This window comes from Zalophus californianus, chromosome 14 (assembly GCF_009762305.2).
Source record: "Zalophus californianus isolate mZalCal1 chromosome 14, mZalCal1.pri.v2, whole genome shotgun sequence".
In the NCBI taxonomy this organism is placed as follows: Eukaryota; Metazoa; Chordata; class Mammalia; order Carnivora; family Otariidae; genus Zalophus; species Zalophus californianus.
In genome coordinates this window covers 91,756,986-91,775,500 of record NC_045608.1, presented here as the reverse complement: position 1 = coordinate 91,775,500, position 18,515 = coordinate 91,756,986, and the positions used below count along the sequence as shown (strand labels likewise).

Genomic DNA, 18,515 nt, shown 5'->3' with positions numbered 1-18,515 from the left:
TCTCATAGATGCAGAATTTCTGCCATAGCAAGTCCACGGGCCACAACCATGGGCCTTTTTGTTCCTTCTCCCTCCCTGGTGACCCCGAGCCCAGCGAGCCAGGGACAGAAGTATTCCACAAACAAGGAGGGTCCTCTTCAGCTCTGGCCTACACTCACAAACACCACGGCTCCGCCCGCCCAAGCCCCGCCTCTCCCTGGCTCCTCCGCAGAGAGGGGCCCGGCCGGCCAGGTCAGAGGCGCACAGGTTCTCCCGGTGCCCCTTCTCCTTAAACCGACGGTCCACCAAAGCATGGTCATGCGCACTTAGCATGGGCTCCAGCCTCGCCCTTTACTCCACTGGACAGCATGCTTGTCACTGTCTCTTTATTTATTTTTTTTTTAAGATTTTTTGTATTTATTCGAGAGAGAGAGAGAGAGCATGAGCAGGGGGGAGGGGCAGAGGAAGAAGCAGGCTCCCCACTGAGCCGGGAGCCCGACGCAGGACTCGATCCCAGGACCCCGGGATCATGATCTGAGCCAAAGGCAGACGCTTCAGCGACTGAGCCACACAGGTGCCCATGTCACTGTCTTTTTAGAGTGAGGTTCAGTCCAAGCCTGGCGTGGGGCAGTTCGATAGAAGGCAGCCCCTCACAGGAAAGGGGCCCCCCGCGTCTCCCATCTCCTGGACAGGAGCTGGGCCTTGGGCAGAGACACTGGTTCCCAGGTGGCTTTCCCTACTACAGAGCCCACAGGCCGCTTCCTGCTGCCGGCCCCTGGCTTTTCCATGGGGGCGCTCGACTCGAGTTGAATCGGAGCCCGGCAGAGCCACGCGTTGGGTGTCCAGCACAGTGCCTCTGGCCCCCTCCATGGTAGGCGGTGGCTGATGGTACCACACACAGACCTGGCGAGATGCTTCTTCTGGGGCTTTATCATATCAGTGGGTTATGTCAGATAACCCATCTGCATGCCCAGTGTTAAAAACCTCACTTAGAAAGAGGGGTCCTTCTGGCCAGAGATGGAGGTCGGGTCTTTGCCTCCACCTCCACAGTGCCCCCCCAACACCCACATCTCATGGTTTCAGGCCTTCGGTGAGGAAGCAGGGGCTCCCCAGTGGCAATGCTCCCAGGAAGGCAGCTGGTCCTGCTTGGAGGCGGTCAGGGGCGAGGCGGGGCGGGCCAGGCCCACAGCTGTTATTCCCGGTGTCGTCTGTGAAGCGCACCCCACCATTCAGAATCGCACTCCCTTTGCACACTGGCTGGTTTTTATTTCTGCACTTGGTTATAGCAGGTTCGAGGAACTTTAATTATGCTTCTTTTCTGTCAGGATGCTTTTATCTTAATCAATCCTCCTGAAGACTCCCAGGAGAGTCTGTAATCTAGACTCTGGTGGTGGGACCCTCTGGGGCCCCGGCCCCCACTGCGGAGGTCCTGCACCTTCAGGCCCAGAGTGACAAGGCAAAAAAGTTAAAAACAGGCAACAACAAAAAACACCTCCTTTACGGAAAAGCAAGCTGGAAATTTTGTTCCAATAGTAGATGACTAATTTCATACCTTCAGTGAAAATGAGAATCTGGCCCAGCCTCGGGTCTAGACAAAGGTAACAATCTCTGCTTCCCGTTTCTTCAGCTCTCCCGGAATCTCTGCGTGGGGGGATTGGAGCATGTTCTTGCCGAAGGAGCTGGTGTTCTGAGCGGCGATTGATGGGCAGGCTCAGGGAGGACCGGCTCCCCAGACTTGAGGTGCTGGAAGGCGGGCAGGCGTGCTCTGGGGGGGTTATGTGCTCATCTGCAAAGCTGCCTTCCATAAAAATCCTGAAACAGTGGATCCACACCATCTGCCCGCCGACAGAGGCAAACGGAATTTAGAAAGACCTCTGGAGGAGAGTTAATGTTGTCTTATTTCAGTGCAGAATCCTGGGCTTCTCGATGGTTCTCCCTGGGCTGCAAGAGGCAGCACCCCTTCTGCCGGTTATTTGGAAGTGGGAGCTCTTCTGCAAAGGTCTGAGGTATTAGGTAACTTTTCTTTAGCTCTTTGCAGCCATCTCTGTATCTCAAGGTCTTCTTGACTCTGAAGAACGGCATGTGACTGCAGCTCGCCCGCTCTGAAGGACGTGAACTTGGGTGTGCACGCCCTTGCTTGGCCCTGTCAACTCGGCCCTGTAACAGACGGCCTGAGTTAAGGTCACTTGTGGTATTCGGATTATACGATGGCTTCAGTCGTCTCAGTGATCTTTAAGATACCACGAGATGAAAAAATATGGGGAAAAAAAGTAAAAGTTAAAGCGTGAGTTTACAAACAACAAATCAAAGACCAGATAATTGAAGATTTCCACTATTTTGTGGATTCATTCCATAATGATAGTCCCTTTAATCTCTGTCACGGTGCTGCTTTGAGTTAGAAACTCAGGATTAATCTGAGTAGTTATGAAAAATAGGGCACGCTGGTGCATTTGGATCTATGGACTTATTTTTGGATAATGCTTCCTAAAAGGACTGGCAGCTAGGGATGCAGGCTGCAGATCACTCAGGAGAAGGCCGTTGAGTGTGTCAGGGCAACAGCGCGTGCAGTCCCTCTGAGTTCTGCCATATTGTGTATTTAGGTGAAAGTCCCCGGGTGTCCCAGCACCGGCGTCCTCGTCACTCGAGTGAATGCCCTCTCCAGCCCAGGAGGGGGCCTGGCAGCCCCATTTAGAACTTTCTCCTTGCAGGCTCCCCGCGACCTCGGGGTCCCTGCTCCAGGGGTACCACAGGACACCGTGAGCAGGGCCACAAGGTGCATGTTCCAAGGGGGGAGGCAGGAAGGTGCCGGGAGCCGGTCATGAGCCTTCTGGTGGTGCCTGGGCATCTGGGACACTTGTTCCTAGCTGCTCGTGTTTTAGCTTGAGGGGTCCTACCGTTTCCTCAGGCAGTCGTCTATCCTGTGAGCCCTAGACAAGATCTGGAAGCAGTGATTCTGGGCAGGCTCCTCTGGGGCCTCAGAGGCCGTGATCCACCATGTATGGGGCCTGCCACAGGGAGGTAGCTTGGACAGTAATAAGCTGGGGACCCGTGTTTTTGAACCAGGAAGAATCCTAGCTCCCTGGGTGAAAAATCTGCAGACTGGTGATACCGGATTCCTGAACTCAGCTTGTTCTGGCGTTTAACACTCATGGACATATTCTGACAAGGAGAGCCCACGGCTGGTACGGGTGAGCAGGGGCATGTGCAGGGAGAGAGCCCCCTCCCGTGCCTGCAGAGCCCGCTGGGAGCATCTGGGCCTCCTGTTTGCAGGTGGGGGCCCTGGCTGAGCTCTTCGCTCGGGGCTGGTGGCTTTCTGCAAAGGCCCCCTGCCTCTCCTCGTCAGTCCCTCTCTGTTAAGCAGCTGTGACCCACACATGGCGTAGCCTCCAATTATCTGCAGTGAAATTTTCCCATTTGAGGCAAACGCCTCATTGCAGGTAAAGCCAGTCGGGGTAGAAGAAGTGCGGGTGCGAGGCCCCCAGACCTGCAGCGAACCGATCGCAGACCTGGATTAACATCACCTCCCCCATCGGTTCCTATTTTAACTTTCCTATGTTCTCAGTTTCCTCATATGAAGAGAGGAAACTACCTGCTTATAGGGCTGTCGGTAACGCATCTGGAACAGTGTGCACAGGCGGCAAAGGCCTCCCTTTCTCCAGGGCTCTCGGTGGCCAGCTGCGTGTGTGGGCGCTGGGGGCACTGGGTGGAAGCTGGGCACGTGCTGCTGAAACGGACCTTCAGATATTTAGGCAAGAACGGCGCTGGGTCTCCCCATCCGTAAGCAGACACTCTGTTCAGTGACCTCCCCGAGGCCGTCAGCTAGTTAGAGGGGTTGAAGCTAGTCTCCTGGGCCCTTCTCTGCTGCCCTGCAGACCTCTGCCCTCGTTGGCCCTGACTCTGGGCATTGCTGTCCGTGGCTTTGCAGCATTGGGAGTCTCTCTGCCCCCGACGCGGTCAGGTGCCCCCCACACGGTAAGGTGCCCTCCACGCGGTCAGGTGCCCCCCCCCGTGCGGCCAGGCACCCCCCACGTGGTCAGGTGCTCTCCAGCGGACCACAGAGCAAAGTGGACGAAATGGCTTGTCAGGTCAGTCCCCCTCAACGAGTCATGGTCATTACGGGCACCCAGGCTTAACTACAGGAACTCGGATTTGGAGTTTATGAGAGACTAGAGCAGGGAGACTAAATTCTTTATTCTGCTACCTCAGAGCCAAGCCGACTGATTAAATTTAGAATATTACAAAACCTCTGCATGGCCAGAAAGAATTAGATTATACAAGTAAAATTCATTTCTAAGCCAGAGCTCCTTAGACTCTAGTGTAGAACCCTTTCAGGACCGAAGGGAAAGCTTCACTTAAAAATAAGAATACAGAAAGCAATTTAACAGCTGCAATGGCAACAGCTAAGTCTTCTAGCAAAGAAGGGGGTGGTATTCGGCTTCTGTTCTGTCCTTTTGGAGGAATGGCCCTGCACACATCAGTGTGTCTGATCAGACGGTCTTGCTGGGCACCTAGTGCGTACGTAGCTCCCCGCCGGATGAGATGGAGGCCGACCTCGGCAGGGCCCCTGGGACACACCGCCGGGCTGGAGAGGAGCTGGCAAACCCGACACACTTCTCAGGATCGGGGGGCAGCCACCCTCAGCTGCTGAGCGGCCCTGACCAGTGGAGCTGCTTTCCCGGCCAGGCGCCCAGCGCAGGCCTCCGGGCGGTCAGGACGTGGCACAGGGAGGCAGGACAGCAGAGGCCTGAGGACATGAGTCAGGCACCCGTGCGGGGACATGTTGAAGTGTGAGCGGAAGAACGGGCGGGCGAGCCTCTCCTTGGTGCCCATGGCGCTGGGGAGCCCCTGGGGGCCTGCACGAGGGCCATGGCCTGTGAGGCCTTGTGCAGGTGCTTCCAGCCACTGTGGGTGAATGGAATCCCACGAGAGGCTGAAGCCTGTGGACCAGCGACAACCACGTGGCGAAACCCCTGCATAACGTGGCCAAAAAAGAAAGAAAAGAAAAGAACAAGAAAGCAGGTGGTTGTAGTCAGTCAAGTGAGAAATAATCTGGGGGGAAGCCGCAGGATTTGGGACAGCTGCCTGCCGGGGGCGGCGTGGACGGAAGGAGCCAGACTCACAGGCTGCGGTAGGACCACGGTGACCTTCGGCGGGAGCCTCGCTCAGGGCCCGGCCTCTGCGAGCTGCTTTAGCGGTGCGCACGCTGCCCCAGCGTCAGCCGCCCGCAGGGTGGGCGTTCCTGCTGTAGAAGCCCCTCTCGAGTGAGTGACGGCTCTGGTCCTCAGGGATGTTCCGGAAAGCCCTCCTGGGATTTTAACAGCAGTACTTGCAGAAGTCCAGGACATTTCCCACCAGTTTTCTGGAGGTCGGATTGAGGTGGGCTTTTTTTTTTTTTTTAAGTTTTATTGCAAACTCCTGTAGAATTTGAACAACACTAGAGCATTATAAGTGTGTGTTCTGGCAGAATCCGACCCAAGCCTCACAAATTGTGCACTAAATGCTATGCTCCATAGTTATAGTCTCAATAAAAACTCTGCATCGGGCTTTAATTTGATGAAAGCTGATATTATTTGACAAATTAAAACTGCATTCGTCCCGACCAAAAATGCTGCACATCCGCAGATTTCGACCGCTGCCCTTGCCCTTGTGCTCAGAGAAGCTACGTTCGGGACACGAATGCCCTTCTCTGTGCCTCACAAACAGCCCTATTCAGGGACACAAAGCCCAACTGTTGTACAAATATTAGTATTCAGATGCGCTTGTGTTTTGTTAATGCGTTTAATCATGTACAATATAGTTTTTGTTTCTCTTCCACATTTGCATTAATTTATATCAGCCACAGATTATAAAGCACGGCTAGAAATTCAGACGCCATTTCTGTGGCAACCTATAAATTATCAGTGCGTCCCTGCAAAAATCTACAGCTTGATGCCGGCCGTGGTATTTTCCTGTCACTACAAGGCAGTGAGGCCTTAGGAAGATGCAGCATAAATAACTGTGTTCTTATGGGTTTGAATTTCATCAGTGGTTGGGGAAGATGGGCCGTGCTCTAAGTGACGTATTTCTGAGGCACCTCACACCTGCGTGCTGTCTCGTAGGGGCTGCAGTGAGGTCACGGTGATCCCGGGTACCAGGTGTCCGCCTTGAACTTTGTCCCTGGCAAACACTGAGGACATATGTTGGGGTGGCGTGCCCTTCTTTGGAGATACAGGTGAAGATAGTGTCTGCCTGTCAGAGCGTGTCATTCATGGGACCATCTCCTGACCCATGTGATTTTGTTGAAAGAGCGTGGAATCATCTGCCTTTTCTGACTGATGTGTTAGTGAGTGTGTGTTGTAGTTGCACACACTTCCGAGAATACGTGTAATGGAAGGAGGGGGCCGCTGCTCCGCTGTGCCCCTCCCGGCCCCGCAGGGGCCCTCCGTGGCCTCCCCTTCATCTCTCCCGTGGCCAGCAGTCCCGCCCACCTGTACCCCCCTGCAGGCCCTGCCACCTTCTGCCTGGAAGTCTGGTCCTGTCCACGTCCCACAGCGGTCTCTGGTCCCTCGGGAGCCTCTCCTGGCCCCTGAGGCCTGTGCCATCTTGACCAGGCGCCTGGGCCTCCCGCTCAGCTGCTCCTCTCCCCAGTCCCTCCGGCTCCAGGCCTTTCTGCTGGGCGCCCGCCCCTCTGCAGAGGCACCCCCACCCCGCCCCAGTGTGCCCCTGGACCCCTCACTCCGTCCCTCAAGGGGCCTCCCTGAAGCCCCTCACCCTACCCTGCTCTGCTGTCGTAACTAGCACAGGCTGAGAGAAAATTACACATCGTGTTTTTGTCCTGTGGCTGCAGCAACAAATAACCACCAACCGCGTGATTTACAACAACAGGAAGTTCCTCTCTCACATTCTGGAGGCTGGGAATCTGGAACCGGGGTGTCAGCCGGCTCTCAGGGACGATCCATGTCTCTTACCTTCTGGTGTCCCCGGGTCTCTCCAGTCCCTGCCACCATCACGCGGCCTCTGCCCTGTGTGTTTCTGTCTCTGTCCAAAGCCCCCTCTTTTTATAAGGACACCAGTCACTTGGTTAGGCCCACCCTCTTACAGCACAATCTCATCTTACTTTGTTATTTTTTTTATTATTATCTTATGTTAGTCACCATACATTACATCATTAGTTTTCGATGTAGTGTTCCATGATTCACTGTTTGCGTATAACACCCAGTGCTCCACGCAGAACGTGCCCTCCTTAATACCCATCACCAGGCTAACCCATCCCCCCACCCCCCTCCCCTCTAGAACTCTCAGTTCATTTCTCAGAGTATCTACACAACACCCTATTTCCAAATAAGTTTACATTCACAGGGACTGGGGTTTAGGATGGGGACCCTGCCACTTTGGGGGACACTTCATTTCATAACATTCATTTCCATCAGTGTTCATGAGACAAGGACCACATCTTGTTCATTACTGCAGCACAAACATCTAGCTCAGTACATTACACTTATTAGGTGCTCAGTCAATAATGGATGAGTGGCCAGGTGGGTGGGTGGATGGATGGTTGGGCGGATGGATGTTTGGGTGGGTGGCTGGGTGGTTGGGTGGCTGGGTGGCTGAGTGGCTGAGTGGCTGGGTGGTTGGGAGGCTGGCTGCGTGCGTGGGTAAGTAGGATGGATGGCTGGGTCGCTGGGTAGCTGAGTGGCTGGGTGTTTGGGTGGCTCGTTGGGTAGGTAGCTGGCTGGGTGGGTGGATGGAATTTTGGGATGGTGGCTGGGTGGTTGGGTGGCTGGCTGGGTGGGTGGATGGATGGTTGGGTGGGTGGATGGTTGGGTGGGTGGATGGTTGGGTGGGTGGATGGTTGGGTGGATGGATGGTTGGGTGGATGGATGGTTGGGTGGGTGGGTGGGTGGGTGGATGGGTGGATGGTATTACAGGTAAGTGTGAGTAAATCCACATTTTCTCTAAATAAGTAACTAAGGGTGAAGTGGAGTGGACATGCACTTAAACCTAACTTGCAACTTGAGAGCCAAATTGGTGTATTGCCACTCTGGAAGGGAATGCTGTATTTTCTGTATGTATGTAAGAGCTATGGGATGGTGGTAGAGCACATAGAACATTCCCACGTCAAACTTTATCACTGTGGCTGCTTATAGAAGAGGAGCCACATGAAAATGTCCTGAATAAGCAGTTCTCTAGTGCAAGAAGCCTCTTGTGGAATCTGGAAACTAAAGAATTCTAAATGCCCCGTTTCTTTAGGGCATGCATTACAAAAAGACGTGGGAAGTTCCACTTTCATCAAGAACACTAAAAATACCTTTGGTCACATCATTGCTCCCAGCATGTTTAACTTATGCACCAGTGAAGTTTTAAGGATTGAATGTCCCACAGTCCCGGCCTGTCCACGCACAACCATGGCAGCACCCAGGGGTGACTGCCGCGGCCGCGCCGGCCGCTTCAGCGGGAAGCCGGGGTGCGCTTGGCCTAGGGGGCCAGACCTCGAGTAGGGGCCCCTGAGACAAGACCTGCCAGTAGGACATCCAGGGCAGATTGGGTCCTGCCAGAAGCCGTCTGGGGCTGCCACGTAGCTTGCCGGCCCCGCGCACATTCTGTGGCTTTGGTAGGAGACAAGCAGGTCCCTCGCCCTGGAAGAAAGCGGCATTGTCCCTCGCTCTGCTTTGCACGGCCCGTGTTCATGTCTCACTGTTGTTTGCAGGGGAGGCAGATGTGGAGGAGAACAATGGGGCCGCCTCTCAGGACACAGCGGTGACAGACTCCAAGCGCACAGCGGACCCAAAGAATGCCTGGCAGGACGCCAACCCAGCTGACCCCGGGGGCCGCCCCCACCTGATCCGCCTCTTTTCCCGAGATGCCCCGGGGAGAGAGGACAACACCTTCAAAGACAGGCCCTCGGAGTCAGACGAGCTCCAGACCATCCAAGAGGACAGTGCAGTCAGTCCTGAGGGCCTGGATGTGATGGCGTCACAGAAAAGACCCTCCCAGAGGCACGGATCCAAGTACCTGGCCTCAGCAAGCGCCATGGATCATGCCAGGCATGGCTTCCTCCCGAGGCACAGAGACACGGGCATCCTTGACTCCCTCGGGCGCTTCTTTGGCGGTGACAGGGGTGTGCCCAAGCGGGGCTCAGGCAAGGTGAGCTCTGAGGAGTAACTAGGGGCACGCAGAACGTGTGTCCACTGTAGTTGACAAGGAAAAGGAAGGAAAGTCAGCAGGTGAGCTAAGCCCTAGCAGAGATCCTGGAGCAGCCCCTCTGCCGTCCTGCTGCTGTCCTTGTTGGCCATGCCGTGGCCGCGGGCGGGGGGGTGGCAGGGGGGCTGGGTTGCTGCTTTTGCTGCATTTCCACACAGCTCAGCCTCCTTCCTTCCCCTCCTCTCAGGGGATGCGATCAGGATGTGGCTCAGGAATGCAAGAACATTCTGAACTCTGCATCCCTGGGGCGCATGGCGTGGGCATCGTGGGCATTGTCCGGGGTCTCGTGCTCGGGGTTTTGTGGCTGATTCTGCTTCTGTGTCCACGCTTTCGGGGTCGACATTGGGTTGTGCTCATTTTCCTTGGAGTCTGTGCTGCTAGCTTCACGTGGTCTTGCAACAATCGTGCGATTGAGGACTTTTGAACAAACTCGAAATTTAAATTCGCCTCGAGCAAATTGTGTCTTTTATCTGAGTTATTTAGGGGAAAGGGGTGGAGGGATCCTTGCGTGTGCTTATGAATCAGAACTGTGTTATTTTGTTATTCCATTAATTCGAATAGAGAATCTGTGAAGTTTCACTATGTAAATGTTCTGTAGATACAAATTGTATCAGGAGGGGAAAAAGCTCCCATCGTGTCAGTGCCCAGCCTCGGCTCCTGGAGTGGGTGGTGACTGGGTCATCCATGGTGACGGTCCATCAGAGAGCTGAGTCCCAAGTGGCTTTGCCGTAGCAAACACATAGCATGTCCTATGCCTCTTAGCTGGGTCCTTTGGGAAGGAGAGGGTCTTTTCAAGAAAACCCGGGTTTATTGGCTGCGCTCACAAAACACACATGATGTAGCTTTTCCTCTGGCTGTGCATCCTGCTGATCCTGAAAGTCTTGGGAATGTAAAGATTCTTTTGAGTGAAGTGTGGAGCAGGGGCCCTGACTTGCAATTTTAAAGGAGTTTCTAAAATTTGCTTTAGTCTCTGCCTACAATTTTTTAAATTACTGAGGATTGTGAAATCGTTGAACAGTAAACGGGAAGGCAGTTTGGGCGCTGGAGGCTCAGGTGCTGCTAATATGTCTCTCGCATCTGCCCCCAGGGGCCAACATCTCTCACATGACACTTGCCGTGACTTCTGGTGACTAACACTTGCCGTGACTTAAGTGCTAACAGGGTCCACCTTCTGCTTGCTCCTTTCAGTGTCCGTCTTTGCAGACCGTTGCTTTAACTGTGGGGCAGTCTTGCGTCACCCCAAAATGGCGGTCGTCTGAACTATTTCCAGTGCTGATTCCAGTCCGAGGTGTTTTTTGGGCCCTGCTATGAAACCACACCAGACTCTGGCTGCCAAGTTGGGTCTTGCCGTTATTCTAAGCCCCCAGTAGGCAGGCAGCATCGCCAGTTTGAAAGCTTAAGCTATTCTGCTTCACTCAAGGTACAGGAAAAAATATATTTACACTGTGCAGAAAAGATTAAATCGCTGTATAGCATATATTATAAAACAAGCTCCATTTCGGTGGTAGTGGTCTAAATTAAAATTGTGAATGCATTGATATCAATCATTGTGACTTTATTTCAGAATGGATATACACGTGTGTGCGTACGTGCATCGCGTTTGTTCTCCTCTGTGTAGAATTACAACCATTGTTGCTTTAAGGCTCTTAGACTCTTTAATCCTTTCAAAGAAAAGATTCATCTCAGAAGTAGGCATTAACTTTGCAAAATAGTGTTGCCCGATTATCAAGGATCCAGAGAAATCAGAGTACTTTCACAGGATTTTTAAAAATGAAAACCATGTTTAAACAATTGCTTTAGAATTTTTGAAGTATCAGTTCTGTTCACTACTGAATGTTGAATAAAGAAGGTTTAAAAATGAACAGCCTTGCCTTTTGATGCCAGAGAAATCCGTTAAGAGTTTGCACTCGTCGGCACGTAGCGGCTTCCCACAAACGCAGGCCTGGGACGCGTTCCTGTGCAGCGTCTGCTGAAACAGTGTCTGTTCGGCACCCCTGTTTTACTGTGGACTCTTTGTTTGCTCTTAAACACTGGAGATGTGAGCTTAAAACCTCTCCGCCCAGGCGCACGCCCACGAGGGCCTCAGGATTCTGGGGTATTTACCGTGGCGGACACGACGGGTGATTCTGTGGCTTTGTTTCTGTCCTTGCTTTTCCTCCGTGTGTCGTAAATCAGCAGAGCCCTCATCTTATAGAAAGGTCTTTGCATTGAGGTTTGAGAGAAGAGAAGCAAAAGGCCTGATTACAGTCCCCGAAAGCCCATTTCGCGTTTCCACCATTTGTCATTCCCGAGACAGTTGTCTCAGGTACACGGGATCCCAAAGAGCACCCGCAGGCCTGAGGGTCGGCTGCCCCACCTGGGGTGTAAAGCTGGGGGGAAGCAGTTATTCTGCTTGTCTGTCTGCAGTGGTTTTTCCTGGTGGAATCTTGCAAGGCTGAAGGCATGGCCCCTGAGAAGGGGGGTGTTGGTCCGGGGACCCTTCCACAGCCCCCCACTCCCGCCGAGGCCCTGTGGCGCTCCAGGCCCTGGGTTGGCACTGCCCCCCCATCCTCAGAATGCATTGACACCACCCTCCCTTGTGTGGCCGGCTGTTGACATTCAAGGAAAGTGCATTATAAATTCCTGGAGGAGGCATGTTCTTTTGCTGAGCCCTAAAGGAAGAGCATATGCACTGAGAACATGCTCTTTTGTTGCAGGAGGAAAGAAGGGTTGTGTTGTGGCCTCCCAAAGAACAGCTTTCCCAGCTCCCTGGAGGGTGGGGCCTCGGGCAATGGGCAGGCCTTTAGGAAAACAAAGGAGAAAATGCATGTGGTCTTTGTGGAAGGCGCTCTCCAGAGCGGCCACCCCCGACCTGCTGCTCCCCTTTTCGGACCTCACCCCCTCCGCAGCGGCAGCCAAAGCCTTGAGCCAAGTGATCACTTTGGAAACTGCCCTTGTTCGTTTTCATCTGCAAGGGGAGAGGTTTTAGGAAGTAACTAAGCTGGACACAGTGATGTGCCCCCAGGGCCTTCCCCAAGTAAGAACATGCCCCTCTCAGATTTCTCCAGACCAGGGTATTTTAAAAGTTTTTTAAGTTAGTCCCACACTGATGATTGTACCATTCTGTCCTGACTTCACGGCCGAGCTCCATGAGTAGTAACCTGCTCTGCTCAGCATCCCGTCCTTCAGCACTCTTGTTATTTCTGTGCCTCTAATTTTGATTGTACGGGATGAAAATCATTTCTCGTTTACCGCTATGGGGTATGATCAGTCTTGTAAATTAATCACCACGTTCTGTTTCCCGGTTTTTTTCCCCACTTTAACTTCATTTAACATTTAGTTCTACCATCACTTAATGCTTCTTCGTTAACATAATATCCCAATTCTGTAGCTATGTTCTGTAATCCTGCGGGGAGTGTAGCGTTCAGAGGCCGAGGAGGGACATGGTAGGAAGGCTGTGGAGGCCCCCCCGCCGTGCGGCACCTGACCCCCGAGTCCGGGACCTGGGGACCTGCATGCTCCCTCTCAGCAGAAAGTTCTGCTCCCAGGAGTGAAGCCCCGCACATGAAACCAAGTTGAATATCCGTGCGAGGCCGTGTGGCCGTGATCTGGCCGTCCGTCCGGTGCTTCAGTTTGCCCGGATATTTGGCCACAGCTCTTTCTAGAGAACAGACAATGTGGCAGGTGTATTTCAAACAAATACTTTTTGAGGTTTCCCCCAGGAGTATCTTTATGAAGTGTTAACTACTCTGATCAATTCTGGATCAGCGGCTTCCCCAGCTCGGCTGCGGGCAGTTTACTGTGGACCCCGTTGTCCACGGACCCTCAGTGTCCAGTGTCCCGTGGCTTCAGTGGGCGAGATCTGCATTAGGGCAGGTGGCCGTGCTCTGGGGCGGTCCTGCCACGTCTTCTGTGTGAGCCACGTGTCTGCGCATTATGTTGATGTGTCTAATGGTGATCGCCTTCTGGTGAGTGTTACGTATGCCTGTTTGATTTTGTGATGAACTTTTGCTTCATATATATTTCTTCCTTTTTATGCACTCATTAAACTTTGTAACCGACCAAGGGTGTTATACCAACTGCACGTGAATTTTTCACGTTGTCTTCTTTGGGGTCTCCCCTCCCTCCCCTACGAAGTGCATTTACCACCGGTATTCTCGTGGGCTCCTGACAGGACAGCCAGCAGGTGAGGGTGGTGAGGGTGAGGGCCGAGCGCCCGTCCCCTCGGCACACGGAGGTCGGTTTCTCACTCTGTGCTTTTGCACAAAGACTTTGTATTCTTTTCTGTCTGCGGACAGCTCAGCGTCCTGGTCTGTCATGGCTGTTCTCGCTCCCCTGGATGTGTCAGTGTCTGTGTGAGAGCGCCGTCCCTGCTGAGGGGAAAGTGTGGGCACGGAGTAGACTCTGCCCTCCCTCTGTGTGTGTTGGGGGGCGGACACAGCCCCCTCGGCGGCGTTTCCCGAGCGACTGGGCACATGGGAGACCCATCCCGCCTGTGGGTCCAAGATGTCCCAGAAAGCCCGGGGAATCTGGACATGGCAGTGTGCCGGCTCTTCCCAAGGACGCCAGTGAGCCTGGAGGTCATGGGTAAGGTTGGGTCTCAGGTGAACTAGAAATAAAAGCAACACACGATTAATTTGGATGCATTCACTTGCCCAGCTTGTCCTCACTCCCATCCCGCTGCGTCCATTCACAGCATGTACAGGGACAAATGTCACTGGTTTTCCTTTTGGTGGAAGGATTAGATGTTTGGTGACAGGCTTGGCTGACTGGTTGGTGGAGAGCTGGGCCTCACGTCGGAGGGAACGTATCCCAAGAGGGAAGAGCCCCCTCCCCAGAGCTCCTGTTAGCTTTAGGAACCATAGAACCCGTAGAAATGGTGAGAGTCTCTCCACAGGTCTCTCTCTCCCCCACCCCACTCTTAACTGCCCCGAAGCTGTCCTGCTTCAGAGGAAAGAGTATAAAGTGGGGAGAGCTCCGGAAACAGGAATTGTTCCGAGAAAGCCCCTCGAACGAGGGCTCCTCTGAGGGGCACTTCCCGCCAGCCCCATGGGGCGCACCCAGTGACAGCACCAGCCCCTCCCGCACCTGTGTGGGAGGTCAGGTGAGCAGGGCCACTCCCCCCGCCATCGCCCACGAAGAGGATGCCTGTCTTCCCCCTCCTGCCCATGCCCCGGGGGGCGGGAGGGGGGCGGCGGGTAGCTTGACACGGGTCCCTGGTGCGACCTGGAAACAGCTCAAGGAGCTGGTCCCCCTCGTTAAGAAGGGGCATTGCTCTCAACGGGGAATCAGACTAGAAAATTCTTCGTTGCCTTTTGGCCAAGGGTGTCCGTGCCCGTCTGCAACCTGTCTGCCACCCTTGGGGGGCGCCTCACACCCTGTGGGGACGACCAGGCCCGATCGAGGCAGAAGCCACCGCAGGCTCATCCACTGAGGCATTAACACAATTGCCTTACTCTGGTAGGACTCCGTGCCTGGCTTAAGGGCACAGTGCTTCTCGCTAGAGTAGAAGTCACCGCTCTCGCGTGGGGAGAATCAAGGGTGGGGGGTACAGCTAAGCAGACTCACCTAGATCTGCCTCGGGAAACCCTGTGTGTTCACTTTGCAATAATATTTCTAGAACACACTAACATTCTCCTGCGTCATAACCGCAGCTCATTCCTCACATAACCCACCAGTGACCTGTTATTTTAAAAATCCATGTAATCTACAGCCAATTTGAGACATCTCTTGAAATCCTTTACATCGATTTTATCTTTTGAGCAATGTAAGGCACCTTCTCTCCCCCCGCCATGAGCCCACCATTCTGCCACGTGCAATCAAACAAGGGGAACTCTCTGCAGACCGTTTACCTTGGTCCCCAGTCATGCTCTCTCAGCCACACCACTCAAAACTGGGTGATAGGCAGGTACTATCTTACAGCGAATGGAATCGGGAAGACACACATTAGGAACAGACACTACTTAGGAAGATTTATAGCAACACAGCCGAGAGTTAAGGTTAATGCACAGCTCACGTCCAGGCATATGCTAAGTTAATACTAAGGCTTCTAAATCTCACCAACAGCAGGAAGAGTGTGAGACCGTGTAACCCCGAGTGGCCGCCTGGCCTGACTTTGGCCACCCTGTCGCTCATAAAACTAATTCCTGGAGCTCTGTAGGAAGCTGGGAGGGCCGGCAGAGAGAGCACAGTGACCCCCGCAGAACGGATGTGGTTTCTCCTGTAAGTCCCATACCGAAGCTATCACACCTGCTGCAAAAGAGAGAAACCTGTGCAGTAAAGCTGCGAACCTTCCCCATCCCACTGTAGACTTGAAAAGCCCCCTAGCATGTCGCATCGGGCTGGAAGGCGTGTCCTCCCCTTCCTCGGTCCAGAATCTTAGGGTCTGGTGCCTGCTACAATGTTAAGAAAATGTGGTCACATAATTGGGCGCAGGGCTCCAGAGCTTTCCCCTAAATCTTTCTTCTCGTTCCTTTTTCTGATGTCCTTGCCCCGGAGTGCGGGGGGCCCCCGCTGCCGTCTCCTCCTCCCTCTGCCCCCGTGGTGGTCACCATCCCTCCTCCGCACGCCCTCACCCTCGGACCTCCGTCCCCCACTCACCCTCCTCCAAGTCCGGTCAGGAGGGGACGCTTGCTGGAGGACTTGGGGGCGCTGCCAGTGGTACCCTATGGACTCAACCGCCACTCTGTGTCCCCTGGCAGGTGCCCTGGCTCAAGCAGAGACGGAGCCCTGTGCCCTCTCATGCCCACAGCCAGCCCGGGCTGTGCACCATGTACCAGGTAAGACGTGCGCCGACCCCGCCAGGCCCCTCCTGTCCTCCTCGGTCAGCGGGGGCCGCATCCGGGCACGCTCCTGCCCAAGGGCTGCAGCAGGTGCAGCGGGTCTGAAGTGCCTGGGGGAGTCACGTTTGCAAAGCGAGGGGGCCAGCTCCTCAGGGGAAGCAAGTAAGGGTCAAGGTGAGAAGACCGAAAACTCTTGTTCAAGAGGCCTTTGAATTCCCAGGCGGGATCCTGCACAGATGACCTGCAAAGGGCCAGCTGTGGGGTCAGGGCAGTGGACGGGCCCCCAGGACCAGCGGGGCCTCAGCGCTTCCACAGGCACCAGGGCACGGAGAGTCGGCTGCCACCGTGACATTGACCTGCCCTTGAAAACCAGTGCCTGATGTACACTGAACGATTGCTAGTTGAATTGTCACATGATGTGTGTCCTTGGGAAGGTCGATGGCGGGTGCGGTCCCCACCTGGGCTCGGCGGGGCCTGCGCTGGGATGGAGCACGAGCCGTCACCTGTCCTGATCTGCTGCTCGGAGCACGGAGGGCCCACAGGTGAGTCCGGACGGCAGGGGGAATCAGGAAAGGCAGCATCACCCCAGAGGAGGTCCTGAGTCCACCAGGAGTCACACTCCTACTTACGCACGGTGGCGGCCACCACACGGGTTCGCGGCCGCGGGCCTGTGCTTTCAGGTGACGGTGGGTGCCCGAGCCAGACACCTGAGTGTGTCACCTGGGGACATGCAGAAGTTGAGAACCCGTGCCTGAAGAGGATGGACAGCAGGGTGAGCGTACTCTCCCGACACACTTGTGGACCGTCCCCTCCCAAGAGCATCAGCAGGACAGGCTGTTGTCCAGCCCCTGTGGCCACTCGCTCTGTAAACGCCTCTCTCCGCGGCTCGTCGGTCAAAGCGAACGCCCTCCCTGGGAGGCCAGTGCCCCCGGATGCTCCGTGAAGACACCGGAATGCCAAAGCCTCTGCCACAGCGGCCCCTGGTGTGTGTGACCGGGTAACCGGGGGCCCCACACCTGGGTGTGAAGCCCCCACCTGGGGCCAGCTTGCCCCCTTCCCCCAAAACCACCCCACGCCTCCCTGCCCCAGGCTCTCCTCCACCGACCGAGACCGCTTCTGTCAGAAGCCCAGCTCTCCACAGAGGGAGACGGGCTGTGCTCTTCGGGCCACGCCAAGAATGTTGATTGTTCTCTTTTAAAAAACTACTTGGTGGAGAAAAAGCAACAGCCCTCTCCTCCGCCTCTTCACCCCAGACCAACTTCTGTGCGCGCATTAAAATAACCAGGCCTGAAAGAAAGAGTCTGCACGACACCATCTCTGGCCACCAGTGGGCACACTAAGGTTCGGAGGACACACACCGCGGGGTTCTGGTCCTGGGTTCTTTGTATTTATTATTTGTTCATTTATGGACTCCCCCTAAATACTGGGCACCCCAAATGGGATTTGGATTGGCTTGCAAGAACATACACGAGGATACTGAAACATGCACAGTACCGGATAGCAGTGTGTTTGTGTGTATGGTACTCACCTGGCTGCTAAGTGACCGGAAGTCGAAGACGGACCCCGAGCGGAAACCAAGGGCAAAGTTGCCACACGGACCAAGCCAGTGGGCTCCCCAAAGTCATTAGTGCAGACCCTCCGAGGGCCTAGTTCCGCCCACCGAGGCCTCAGTGATCCACGTGGTGGGTCCCCACCTTGCGAAATGCTTTTCAAGAGGCACGTCTGTGTCGGGTGCACAGGGGACAGGCGGGCTGGGTCTGGGAGTCCCGGAACCTCCCTCCCGCAGGGATACACTGCTACGCTGTTCTCGCACTGAGGAAAACAGTACACCCACGGTCTTCTCTCCTCTCTGAGCAAGAACTTCTGATGATTTGAAATGTCTTCCTGCAGCAATTTGGGATCTGCTGTTGTTTCAAGAAGATGGTCGTGTGTACCAGAGAGTAGATCTAATGGCACCTGACACAGGCCGGCTGCGGTAAATGGCTTCAGAATGCACCTGTCTGAGATTCTGTGGCAGAGGGCACTAGACACGGGCTTGCGGAGGGAATAAAGGCCGCTGGGTAGAGCTGGAGCTGAAGCTCGGACTCTCGGCGCTCAGCCGAAACCGTCTTCCCTCCCCCGTGGCTCGGAAACTCCAAAGCTACCGATGAGCAATGCCGAGCAGACGTCCTGTACCCTGACCTTCCAGAACACTCCTCCAGCTGTGTCCTCGCGAGTCTCTCTGCAAATCTACCAGGAAGGCTAAGAAAGAGCCAGCCACCATGACATCAGGGTAACCAGCAAAGGACACCCGGGTTCCACTGTTGTCAGTGGCTTTCATGAGCCAACCCCCACCAGGAATTCTTTGATTCCAGGGGATCCAACACATGTCCTAGAACTACCGGAGCTCAACCTGCAGGGACGGAATGTGACCACCACACGTGGGGAGAGAGGAGCCCATGCAGATGGGTGGCATCCTATTCGGGAACCCAAACGCAAGTTGGAGAGGCGGGACTTGCAAGGGAGAGACAGGGAGCAAAGTGGTGGGGGGCAGTCCCCTAGGGAAATAGCAAACCCTTTTTCCTGGCGTGTCCTGCTCTGCCCAGCTGGCCACCT

The 18,515-nt window shown here is 54.7% G+C and overlaps 1 protein-coding gene across 5 annotated transcripts in view; it reads left to right on the top strand.

Moving 5' to 3' along the window:
* Nucleotides 1-18,515, top strand: part of LOC113912685 (myelin basic protein) — a 116,896-nt gene that overhangs the window by 73,888 nt on the left and 24,493 nt on the right. For 2 of the 5 annotated variants that reach the window (XM_027576270.2, XM_027576269.2), the window contains exons 4-5: nucleotides 8,666-9,102; nucleotides 15,840-15,917. In XM_027576270.2, the coding sequence (XP_027432071.1) occupies nucleotides 8,666-9,102; nucleotides 15,840-15,917 (515 nt within the window). Of the gene's footprint in view, nucleotides 1-8,665; nucleotides 9,103-15,839; nucleotides 15,918-16,679; nucleotides 16,929-18,515 lie in introns of those variants that run through there. The other 3 variants (XM_027576273.2, XM_027576272.2, XM_027576274.2) reach the window with 2 other exon arrangements.